General features: G+C 35.1%; 1 protein-coding gene across 1 annotated transcript; it reads left to right on the top strand.

Annotated features, from left to right (window-relative positions):
- Positions 1-1,542: 1,542 nt before the first annotated feature.
- LOC131856020 (protein IN2-1 homolog B-like) lies at positions 1,543-5,620 on the top strand. Its single transcript, XM_059207080.1, has 10 exons — positions 1,543-1,595; positions 1,686-1,729; positions 2,844-2,909; positions 3,097-3,157; positions 3,276-3,359; positions 4,130-4,228; positions 4,605-4,716; positions 4,824-4,900; positions 4,991-5,098; positions 5,309-5,620. The coding sequence occupies exons 2-10, from the start codon at positions 1,719-1,721 to the stop codon at positions 5,390-5,392; spliced, it is 702 nt and encodes a 233-aa protein (XP_059063063.1). The 5' UTR covers positions 1,543-1,595; positions 1,686-1,718; the 3' UTR covers positions 5,393-5,620.
- The last annotated feature ends 6,654 nt before the right edge of the window (positions 5,621-12,274 follow it).

Below are 12,274 nucleotides of genomic sequence, written 5' to 3'. Positions count from 1 at the left end.
CAACGCCTTGTGATTCTTTTACTGTAGCTGGCTGGGATATGGTTGATCATTATAAGGTTGCTTATAACTGTGGATTGGTGGTTCGTTTTCACTGGAAATATCCTTTTGAATGGCCACCAAGAGGTTCCGTGGCGGATAGGACAGAGTTGAAGTTTGGGTATGCTGAGTTGGCACAACACACCTTTGGAGATGCTCAAGTCCCTTGGTGCAAGCAAGTTTGGTACAAGTTTTCATGGCCCAAGTGCAATTTTTTCATGTGGTTGGTTGTCCATAATCGATGTCTTACTCGGGATAACTTATGTAAGTGTGGTTTTCGGGGACCCTTAAGGTGTGTTTTGTGTTGTGATAGTGAAGAGAGTTTATCTCATCTCTTTTTCCAATGCTCCTTCACTAGATACATTTGGCTTTTATGGTGGGATGTGTGGAACCAAGCTTGTTGGCATGTTTCTTTTTTGGCTGAGTTTTTTGTTAGATGGGGCAAGGCTTCTGTTAAAACCTATTTTCTTCAAGTTGCTTGGACTCTTGGCCCCTCTCTTATTATTCAAAATATCTGATTGGAAAGGAATCGTCAGATCTTTCAAGATGTTTAGTTGGGGTCCCCACATTTGCGGTGGAAAATTCTCCACTCTCTGGGAGAAACTATTTTAGCTAGATGTGACTTGTCAGAAGCTGTGGACCCAGGTGATGTTAGTTGCTACAATTGTCTCCATCTTCCTCCCCCACAACACCAGATCATGCAAAATAGGTGTAGGCACCCTCTTCGGAAAATAAATAGGGTGGGGAGGTGGAGTCCTCCTCCATCGGGTATTCTTAAAATCAACACAGACAGGTCCTCACGGGGAAACCCTGACCCTACTGGTATTGGTGGTGTTGGGAGAGGTAGTTTGGGGAATGTTCGGTTTATTTTTTCTGTTTATAAAGGGTGTCATACTAATAATTTGATGGAGGCTCTAACTCTTTTATCTATTGTGGAGCGAGCTTGTGCTCTTGGTTGACACAGGCTCATTTGTGAATCGGATTCACAGGTGGTGGTGAATTTATTGACTCGACCACGTTCTGAGGATGTTAGTTGGCAGCTAATTTTGGTTGTTAACCAGATTCTTCATTTGAGTGCTTCTTTGGATTTTATTACTTTTTTGCATATTCCTAGGGAGTGGAATGGTGTTGCGAACTGTCTGGCCAAATGGACTTCTGATTACATGCATAACTAGAATGTTGTGGATAAGGGTTAGTTACCCTTGGATTTGTCTCTTCAGTTAGATCACTGAATAAATTTTTACCCCCTTAAAATTTCACATTCAACTATACATTTTGATCTCTCAAAGATGTCTCTATTAGACTATAATATGAAGACATTTGGAATGTCAGATATTTGATTCAGCTTGGATCAGCTGACTACCTTAACTTGATAATGTGAAACGTCACGAGTGACCTCGGCATTTTGAAGAGGAAATATTTTGTAGTCCTTTTTGATTGTACTACCTTGGTGCATGCACCTGCTCTGTTCCACCTCCAAATTTGTACGATATAAGTACCTCTACAACAAGCCATTACATTCAAGCGAGACAGTTGCCCTTTTCTCTGAGTTTGTCGAGGTTGTTTAAATTGTGAGAAAATTTAGCAGATTTTCTTAGATATTCCATGGGAGGCAAACTAAGAGTGTGGGTTTGTGTTTGCACTTGCAGGAAGTTTCATTTAGCAGTAATTTAAGAACAAAAATGGGAGCAATGTGAGTATAAGCTATGTTACCCCAAGTTTCCGGGACGAGGGGACGGGGGGACGGGGGGACGAGTTTCCGGGACGGCAAATTTTTTTGCCAAATTTGGGGACGGGGGGGGGACGGCAAAGGGGACGGCTGTATAAAATATAGGGAAAATTTAAAATATATAGGAAAATTCTAAATGTTCATATGAAAACATGGATAAAGCATGCATCTATACATTATATTCATATGAAAACATGGATATAGCATGTGTATGATACTATGAAAACATTTTAGAATGCAAACATCGAACATACAACATTATCAATAGACTCAATACTCAATATGCACTCAGAATTCAGAATTTCAATTCATTCACATTGTCAATATGCATATCATAATAGATATTAAAGAAATAAAATACATAATGGAGCCTAATCAGACTTAGAGGTTAAATTTTCACTACTTCCATCAGCGCAGTTCCCCCCTATATTTTTCGACGGGGGTTTGGGGGCAGCGCCCCCAACTTGGGGTCAAGGGGCATCGCCCCTTGCGGGGTCAAGGGGCAGCGCCCCTTGCGCGCTCCCTGTCGCGATACAGGGCGGGGTCGAGGGGCAGCGCCCCGCGAGGCCAAAAATACTTTTATTATTTTATATAGGCATCGGGTGTTATTTTTCTATTGGCAAAAAACCCTTCATGAGATATTTCACTCCCTCAATTATGCAAAAAATATCATTAAAAAAAATTTGAAAATACGACTTTTTTTATTTTAATATTTTTCCCTAGCCCTAGATGTGGGGGACGTCTGGCCATCCCCGGGATGGCTGGGACGTCCCCAATCCGTCCCCAGCTGTCCCCGGGACGTACGGACGTCCCCCACAGCTAGGGAAGCCGTCCCCCCGTTTCGGGGACGTCCCCTCAAAAATTTGACAATTTGGGGACGGGGGGGGACGTCCCCTGGCCGTCCCCAAGTACCCGAAACGTCCCCGGGACTGGGACGGGGGTTTTCAGGTAGGGGACGCGTCCCCGGGTTTCATAGAGTATAAGTGATTCATTCTGCATTTTCCTGCTTATAAAAACATTAATTTTCATATGTCCAAAATCTTTATTTTCAATAAATATGATCTGAACTACATTGCAGCGATGCTATCCCGCCTGTTTTGAATTCGAAATCAGAGCCTCCCCCATTGTTTGATGGAACCACAAGGTATAATTATACTCTACAATTTTTTTTGGCTCGGAAACATATTTTGTTTTGCCTTCCACGCAGCCTCAAGTGTTACTACACTTTGTTGATCTTGATGTGTTTGGTTGATTCTGTTTAAATGCATTTTTGTTTACTGTTCAGCTGTCCTTTTAAGTTTGTTTCTTCTGAAATTACTTGGGTTTTGCAGACTGTACATTAGTTTGACCTGCCCCTTTGCTCAGCGTGCTTGGGCTGCTAGAAACTACAAGGTGGTTTACCTTTCATTTGGCTTGTCTTGCTTCTATGTGCATGGTTTTATATTAGATAGAGATTTTCAGTACTTATGAAGATTTTATTTTCATTAACAATAAGTGAAACAAAATACAGGGTCTAAGTGATATTCAGATAGTTCCAATAGATCTGCAGGACAGACCCACGTGGTACAAGGAAAAGGTTTACCCTCCTAATAAGGTATTCAACTTATGTGTTTTCCTTTAGCTATATGTTTTCAATGTCATCCACTCAGGCCAGAAACAACTTTCAGAGCCATGTTCTGTTGTCTGGATTTGTTGTTGTTATCAATTATTGAATGACTAGCAGTTAATGGAATTATTAATGTCTGGTTTAGGGGTTATGTTTACTCTGAGGGTTTTCCAAGGTAAGACATGCAAAAAGATTTCTTTACCAATCTAATGAACCGGGCAACATTATTGTTCTAAAAATTCAGACGTTAGTTCCATATAGCTAGCCAGGGTAGATTAATTCAATACAAATTAGTTTAATATTAGAATTTAATGTTGGATAATGAGTCACACCCAAATCAAATATTGATCAGTTGTCAAAGAGGGCAATAGCCTAGTAAATTCCTAATTTTAAATTTCGACCGATCCATGAAAAGTTTAGAGGCCAGCCCGCAGAGCTAGGCCAAGCTAGGATCTGTAAGCACTTGTAGTGAGTCAAGGAAGCATTTTGGAAACGATCCATACCTGAACCAAAGATAGACCAGTTAAGAAGGCAGGTAGCGCAGTGGTAGAGCACACTAGCAGCTGGGAGGTCCTTGGTTTAACTTCTAGTTGATCCAAGAAAAGTTCAACATTTAAATTTACATTATACCTGGGATAAGCTACTCCTTGGTTTTGAGGAGAATTTAGGCCCATAATAGATCTGTGTCTAAATTTTTGTGACTGCAAGCTATATGTAAGATGAAACTTCAAACATTTCATTTTATTTTTGTTTTCCAGGTCCCTTCTCTTGAGCACGATGGAAAAGTCACAGGAGAGAGTTTGGTCTTGCTGGAATATCTGGAGACCAATTTTGGAGGGCCTAAACTCCTTCCCACGGTATATGATGCTTCTGAATTACTCATTAATTTTACTGTTATTCGATGTCACCATCTTAATAATCATATTAAAAAGTCATGCAATTAGGGTTGGTCAAAAACTTAATCATGGTAACATTACTGAAACCTATGAAGACATTTTAGTTTAAATCATTCATCTAGACTATTTAACTTGCCTATAATATTAACTGTTTTAATGTTCTTACCATTTCATAATTTGAATTGGCATATCCAAATGGCTATGCACTTGTGGTTTGTTCTTTCTAGTGACTTTACTTAGCAATAAAACCTAGGGTGAGATTTCACTATTTAAGGTCTCTGGCTTTATTGCAATTAGCAATCCTGTTAAAACACATGAATCCATGGTCATTGTCCAGGATACGGTTAAAAAGGAGGCCGCAGAAGAACTACTGAAGTATGCAGACACTTTTACAACAGCAGGGTATTCGACATTGAAAAAGCCACAAGCTGAGGTACCAGAAGCACTTGGTAAGGAGAACATTTCTTGCAGATATAGATAAGTTCTTGGTAGAATACTCTATCTTCATGATTAATTTGGTTGATGAATTGATCATTTACTTTCCCAACTATGGCAGCGCCTACTCTTGATCATTTGGAAAATGCTTTGGGGAAATTTAATGGCGGGCCTTTCCTTTTAGGTGAATTCAGTTTGGTAAGCCATCTTTCCAGGACTCGATCTCTTACCCTTTTGTTTAACTTACTGCTTCTGACAATTGTGAGATTTTTCATGAAATTTATGCAGGTTGATCTTGCATATGCTCCTTTTTTCGAAAGATTTCAGATTGTGTACCCCATATATAAGAACTATGACATCACAATTGGCAGGCCAAAACTACTGAAATGGATTCAGGCAAGTGTAAATACTTATATTGTTTCTTTTGGCCTCCCTTATGGTGAAAAATACATCAAACATGGTACATGCAATTATTTGTCTTAGAAGCAGTTGCTCTTTCTTTTGGCCTCCCTTATGGTGAAAAATACATCAAACATGGTACATGCAATTATTTGTCTTAGAAGCAGTTGCTCTTTCTATTGACATGACAAATTGGTTTGACTACAGGAAGTGCAAAAGATTGATGCATATGCAACAACAATATCTGCCCCAGAAGGAGTTGTTGAAGCGTACAAGAGGTTTACGTTATAAGTTATCGTTCTGCAGGTTAATTAGATTGCTGGACACAAATGGAATTGGGAGGAGAGCCTTCAAATTATTGTTACTAAATGCTATGATTTCTATGAATAAAGTGTTCCATTGGAATACTATGATTTCTATAAATAAAGTGTTCCATACATACAGGAATCCTTGTAATGTTCACATTGTAGGATGCAATACATTAAATTCTAATAATGATGTAATTTGGATCTTCTATAATGTATGGTCAGGGGAAGTGCTTCTAGTTTATAAGAAGATAAGAAAAATATGAAGGGTGAAAATAATATTAGGAGTGTTTGTTAGTAATTTATGAATAATGTGTTAAGGTATTGGTTTATTAAGTGGATTTTTTAGGTTTATTAAATAAATCTTTGTGTTTTTATATTCATGTTCATTTATTATAATATATTCATCTTATTCATGTAATTATTATGTTCATACGTGTATACACTTCCACATACATGTTATCAACCTTGATCCACTCTCCTTTGGTCCCAATTCAAATATATGGTTAGGGGCTTGACTTCAAATCCTTGGACAGGATCATTACAAATTCAAAATTTTATATTCAAAATTGAGATCTCTTGTCATTTATTATGTGTCCAAAGGTTAATTAAATATTAACTTAACTGATGCTATGTGCTTGGATTTAAAGGCATTCATTTAGTTATTCGTATTTGTGGGCCTATATTCATGTGTCATTTATATTACACTACTTTTCTTGGTGCACTAAAAGGAAGACAAGTCCACATGGGCATATATATGTCTAATGAGTGTTATTATTGTTCTTTAAGATGTACTTTTTTTTTGGCCAAAGCTATTCTGGCTTCAAAACAGACCTTTCGTACAATGTGATAGCGACATGTTAATCAATCACAGTCGTTTATTGCAAAATCGACGGTGTAAAACGTGTGTTGGTCAATCCGTACGGCTGTTTTGGAGCCAGAATAGACACGTCCCTTTTTTTTTGGGAGTGGTGGGGGGAGGGTGAAAATAATATTAGGAGTGTTTGTTAGTAATTTATGAATAATGTGTTGAGCTATTGGTTTATTTAGTAGATCTTTTAGGTTTATTAAACACATTTTTGTGTTTTTATATTTTGTCTTATGTTCGTGTTTATTTATTATAATATATTCATCTTATTTATGCAATTATTATGTCCATTCATGTATACACTTCCACATACATGTTATCAACTTTGATCCACTCTCCTTCAAATTGAAAATTTTATATTCAAAATTAAGATCTCGTCATTTATTTTGTGTCCAAAAGTTAACTAAACATTAACTTAATTGTTGTTATGTGCTTGGATTTAAAGGCATTCAATGCATTCATTTAGCTATTCATATTTGTCAGCCTATATTCATGTGTCATTTATATTACACCACTTTGTCCGGTGTACTAAAAGGAAGACAAATCCACATGAGCATATGTATGTTTAAAGAGTGTTATTATTTCATGGATTGTGGAAACTTAATGTTTATTAGTATTATTATTGTTGTTGAGGACATATTTTTGTGGATTGATATGGGAGAAAAAAATTATTGTAAGATAATGACAAACTCTTGCAAGAAATTTCTAAATACCACTAGTATTAAGATATTAGAAAAAGTAGAAGAAGAAAAGGTGAATCAAGAGGAGCAAAATACAAAGTTGTGCAATTTGTCAAGTCAATTATGTGGGTGAAGGAAATTCCTACAATCATGAACTTCACTCCTAGACTAACCTTCTATTGATAAAATATAATATTTTGATGTCAATGTGAATAATAAACAAAAACATTCTCTTTTAGATCTCAATGTATTTAGATTTCGGTGTTGTTTTGGATTGAATGAACATTCTTCAAGTATAAAGCTAAGTACTTTTATTTTATATTTACTCAATATTCATAAACATTATCCCACAAATTGCCAAGCATCAAATATAGGTTAATTTGGCTTGCTTGCATATTATGAGATTAATCTAAACTACACTCAAGAAAAAATTATTTTCATTTACATTTTGGTGAACTAGAACGATACAACACTACTTACTTTCGTTCTAGGGTTTCTTTTCATCAACATTAAGGTTTTATGTTCTTATACAAATTTATTTATCATCTAGTCCAATTATTTTAAGTTTTAATCATCATACACATTTATTTTACTTAGTTTTTGGGTATACATTGTGATTTATCTTTTATGTCACCCTCCAACCTTGGATTATTATATATTTATGGTATTTCTTAGGTTTCATTCCATAGCTGATCTACATTTATTTATATAAGATTTTGGCATTCCTTTCATAACGTGTGACATATCTATCTTTGATATCTTCTAGCTTTTTATTCTAAGGATATGTGTGTGTCTTAAGAAGAGGTGTTGTTTTATCATATTCTACCCTTCATCAAAATGGCTCATGCAAACCCTATCTTGTTATAGATGCAATTAGCTCATTTATCTATATAATTCATCACGATCTTCATCAAAACAATAGATGTTGTATGTAGATCTTCCTCTGCTACTCCTCTAGGGGACAACATTTTGTCGGATGTTGTATGTAGAGTTTCTTATGTTGTTTTATTAGCTCATGTTTGTCAATCAAATAATACAAATATAGATAATATGAATCACAAAGGTGTTGTTGTTTCTTCTATTGTTCCTTCTAAGATTGTTGATGCCAAGGTTTATTTTGAGGCTTTTGATGTCATTATTTTTGTACCTAATAATGTTGTTCCTCCTAACTGTATTTTTATTGACCCACCATTTTTGGAGGGTCAACACTATTCTAATTGTACTAATGGATCTACCTAGACAAATATTCATCATAGGAAGAAATCTCTTTCAATTAGGTTTTCTCCTTCTCATATTAGCAAGCTAGATTTACAGTCCTAAAGCTCTATTTCAAAATAAGAGAGTTCGCTTTTTGGCTCTAGATATGTTGTTTCTTTGTTGGATGCCATTTTTTGTTGTTTTCTATGATTGGATTTGTTCCATTTCATTTTTTTCATGGTTGGTGTAAAATTTGTAATAGGCTGGGACCCTTCCCCACTTAATTTAATAAAAAAAATGTAAGCATTTATTAAGGATTATCACTTGGTTCATTTTTTTAATAATATTACAATACATGATGATGATAACTTTCTAACATTTCATGATATTCTTATCTCTATAGATTGATGTACTGTAAATGAATTACCTTATTTTATACATCTGATGATAATCATTAATCTATATCTTGTGATGAATTTATAAACACTTGTCCTTACATATACTTCATTTACATGATGATAGACTATACCTTTATGATGCTCTATTAACTTGTCATGTAGACTTCATTAATTCTTTATTTTTTTATTCTATTTGGATGGTGATTTAATGTAAACCTTAGTAAATACATCTTACATTATGATTATTATATTTAAATGTTGTAACCTTACATGAGAAGTCATATCTAGTTGCTAATTATCAAGACTTATATGATGGAATATTATTGATTAGTGAATTTAGATTGAACCCAAGTGGTAGATCTCCACAATGGTTTGATTCATTTTGTTTTCTCTACACTTGCTTTATGAATTTGGTCAATAATTTCATTGCATATTTCTATCCCTAATTCACATAATGATTACATGAACTTGATATTCCCTCTTATAATCTATATTTCTATCCTAATTCATCTATTTATATGACTTATATCTCTATACTTTTTTTAATGCTACCCCAAATTAACATGATTATAATCTAGTGTGGCGCACTCATCAAATGTCAAGAAGAAGACAAGATAAATTTACCACAAGCTATCCTACCTACTAAGGCACCTCAATCAACATATAAAATGGAGTGTGACATCATTAAATTTTTGCAAAGTATCCAATTTCCATTGGAACCAACATGTAGGTACATCCCTATTTGATAGATGTACAATGCAAAGGGTCTAAGTAAAAATCCAAGTTGATTTGAAGCTAGGGGAGAGGGGCCAGTAGTTGTACAAGGTCCATTAATCATTATAGAAATTATTTTTATAATATCCAGTCTTGCAACACATTTATACTATATATTGTAAACAAATAATCCACATGTAAATAAAAAATTACCAAATGTTGGTCAAAATGGACCAATACTTGAACACAGGAGAACCTATAAATGTTAAATAAAAAAAACATAAATACATTCATTAACATGTGAAATGAATAATTTATTATTTCAAATAATATATTATAGCTATCCACTATAAGTGTGTCATTTATAAAATAAGATGCTCACTTAAACAAGTACTCTTATCATAATGAAAAATATTATTCTAATGTGTACAGCTATTGGGGTAGCAATGTATATGCATTGGAGTATTTCATATTAATAAATTGTCTTATGACAAATATAAAAGGTGAACACAATAAATAACTTATTTTTTCCATGAAAGGTTTTAGTGTTCAATAATTGGTTCCTTTGTGTTCAATATAAGTTGTATTTTATATAATAATATGTTGTTTATATAACAACTATTTTTTTTTTGTTTTCAACTATTGTTCCTTTGGTGTTGGATATAAAAGTTAGAGATAACACACACTTATGAATACTAATAGGCATTTGGTCCATTTAAGTTGCATATAAGTTATATTTTACATAAAAATACGATATTGTACTAGAATTATAAATGATATTTTTTATTCAACTACTAGGGATTTTTAGATTAAGTTTTGGTCGAATATTTAAAAAGTCATTTTTTGGACACTTTAGACATGACATGTTATTTTGACGAGTTGCATGACGAGTCATGTCTTCAAACCTTAGTTGTATATACTTAAGTGACCATTTTATATTTCATAAAAAAATGAAGGTCTTATGATATTCCATGTGACAACTACATGTTGACGCAGATAGCCCTCATGACTATTGATCCTTAACATTTTCCATACTATGAAAACATATTTTATTTCCTCTTGACAAGTTTCCCACCTCTCCTTAGTTTGAATCCCAATCACACATGGGTCATTTCACCTCCCACTCAACTCATGGCACATCCTTAGTCTCCTCAGACATCACCTCAACCTTCCTCTAGAACCTTCTTTATGTGGTGATTCTTCTTTTGAGGAGAATGTTGTACCTACAGGACTTGCTGTCACCTCTAATTTGACTGATGGTTGGGTTATTGTTGATAAATATGAACTTCAATGACTTCTATCTGGTGGCATTGAAATTGTCACTGATGTCAACATGTGTGTATGTAGAGCTAAGTTGGTGAAGATGCAGAGAGGCATACAAATGGATGAAGATGTAACAAGCATGCAGAGTTTATCGATGTCAACAGTTAAGAAGTTGCAATTGTTACTGTGATGCAAGATGATGAGGTCTTAGAGGAAGATCAAATTGGCTCATATGGTAGAGTTGTGCAGGTTATATGATCATGCATGGTGGTTGCAGAGAAGCGGGTAGCAGGTGTGCATAACACGAAGTCAGGAGAAGTGCATAACACATAGGTTATGCAGTAACGTTACAGGCCACAAAAGAATATGGACTACAAAGTGAAAATTAGTGTTGGATTTGATCTACATATGCCTCATAGTACGTTGGACCCATCGGGTTTGATTCTTAAGGACTGCATATTCAAATATGTTGTTTCTGTTGGCATTTTGATAATGTTTGTACTTAGTTGAGGTGGTTGTTGGCATGTTTACGTGTGATTGTCATTGATGGAAACACACGTATTTTATGTATGAGTTATTCTTAACTGGTAGCATGTGTTGTATTGTTCACACTGGTATTATATGCCATTATATGTACAGTCTTTGTTTGTATAAGACTATCGGTGTTTTGCAGAAGAAGCTTACCGGTCAAAGCATGACCAAAGACCTCGAGCGGTATGAAGACCTCAAGCGGTATGAAGACCTCAAACGGTATGAAGACCTCAAGTGGTATGAAGACCCCAAGTGGAATGAGGACCCCTAGCGGCAGTTAATCTTTTTGATCGGAACAATATGTTCCAGTTTACCAGTCTTTGTTTGTTAATCGGTAACCGATATACTGTGTTAAACTGGTAAAATTGTAAAGTGTGATGAGTTAATATCCACCGACACCGATGCGGTGATTCAACTGGTAAACTTGTATAGTGTGATGAGTTATCATCCATCAACACTTTTTTTGTGTCATGTTACCAAATGTGTCTAGATGCTTTGAACCTAGGAAATTGTAATCCAATCTCATTGGACCAACATGAAATCAACTTCCTATTTAAGGACATCATGTCCTGGTTTTTAACAAGTGTATATGTGTGTGTTGAAGAGTGAAGTTGGTATAGAAGCATCGTGCTATAGAGATTGAACATGCAAAGGATAGAAGACTGAAGTAATGTTGCAATGCATTAACAAAGAGTAATCAAGGATCTAATCAAGCATTATGTGCTACTTTCTAGATCATTTACTTGTTGATTACTAATCTCTTCAACAAGTCTGAAACCCTTAACCGAGTAGGCCCAGTCAAGCCTATTGTAAATCCTCTAACAAGGTGGTTCACAGGTGTGGATCTGAATTCCTCTAACAGGGTAGTCTTTAATAGGACTTATATCCTAACAAAGATTTGGATTCTTAATAGGATCTGTTCTGGTGAAGAAAATTGTAAGGCCTTAACCGGTCTGGTTACTATTCTGCAGATAGTTGACTTGTGAGTTTTACTCATCGTGTTTTTTCCTATTTGGGTTTCCATGTCAAATATCTTGTGTTATGGTGATTGTGCTTCTGTGGGTGAATGCTTTATTTTCTATTTGGCTTATTTGTGTTTTAACCGATTTGTTGTTTAAACTACTATACTGGTCTATAGTAAAATTACTTAAGAGTCTAGTTAAATTTTTGGGCATACTGATTTAGCCCCCCCTCTTAGTATTCATCAATTGGTACCA

This window comes from Cryptomeria japonica, chromosome 1 (genome assembly GCF_030272615.1).
Source record: "Cryptomeria japonica chromosome 1, Sugi_1.0, whole genome shotgun sequence".
NCBI classification, from domain to species: Eukaryota; Viridiplantae; Streptophyta; class Pinopsida; order Cupressales; family Cupressaceae; genus Cryptomeria; species Cryptomeria japonica.
Note: the sequence above shows the minus strand (reverse complement) of the source record. Positions and strands in the feature narration are given on the sequence as shown.

What these genes read in the sequence shown, in the direction of transcription:
- LOC131856020 (XM_059207080.1), top strand. An exon ending in GGCCTAAACTCCTTCCCACG is followed by an intron (nt 4,229 to 4,604) that starts GTATATGATGCT and finishes GTCATTGTCCAG; the next exon opens with GATACGGTTAAAAAGGAGGC. An exon ending in AACTACTGAAATGGATTCAG is followed by an intron (nt 5,099 to 5,308) that starts GCAAGTGTAAAT and finishes GTTTGACTACAG; the next exon opens with GAAGTGCAAAAGATTGATGC.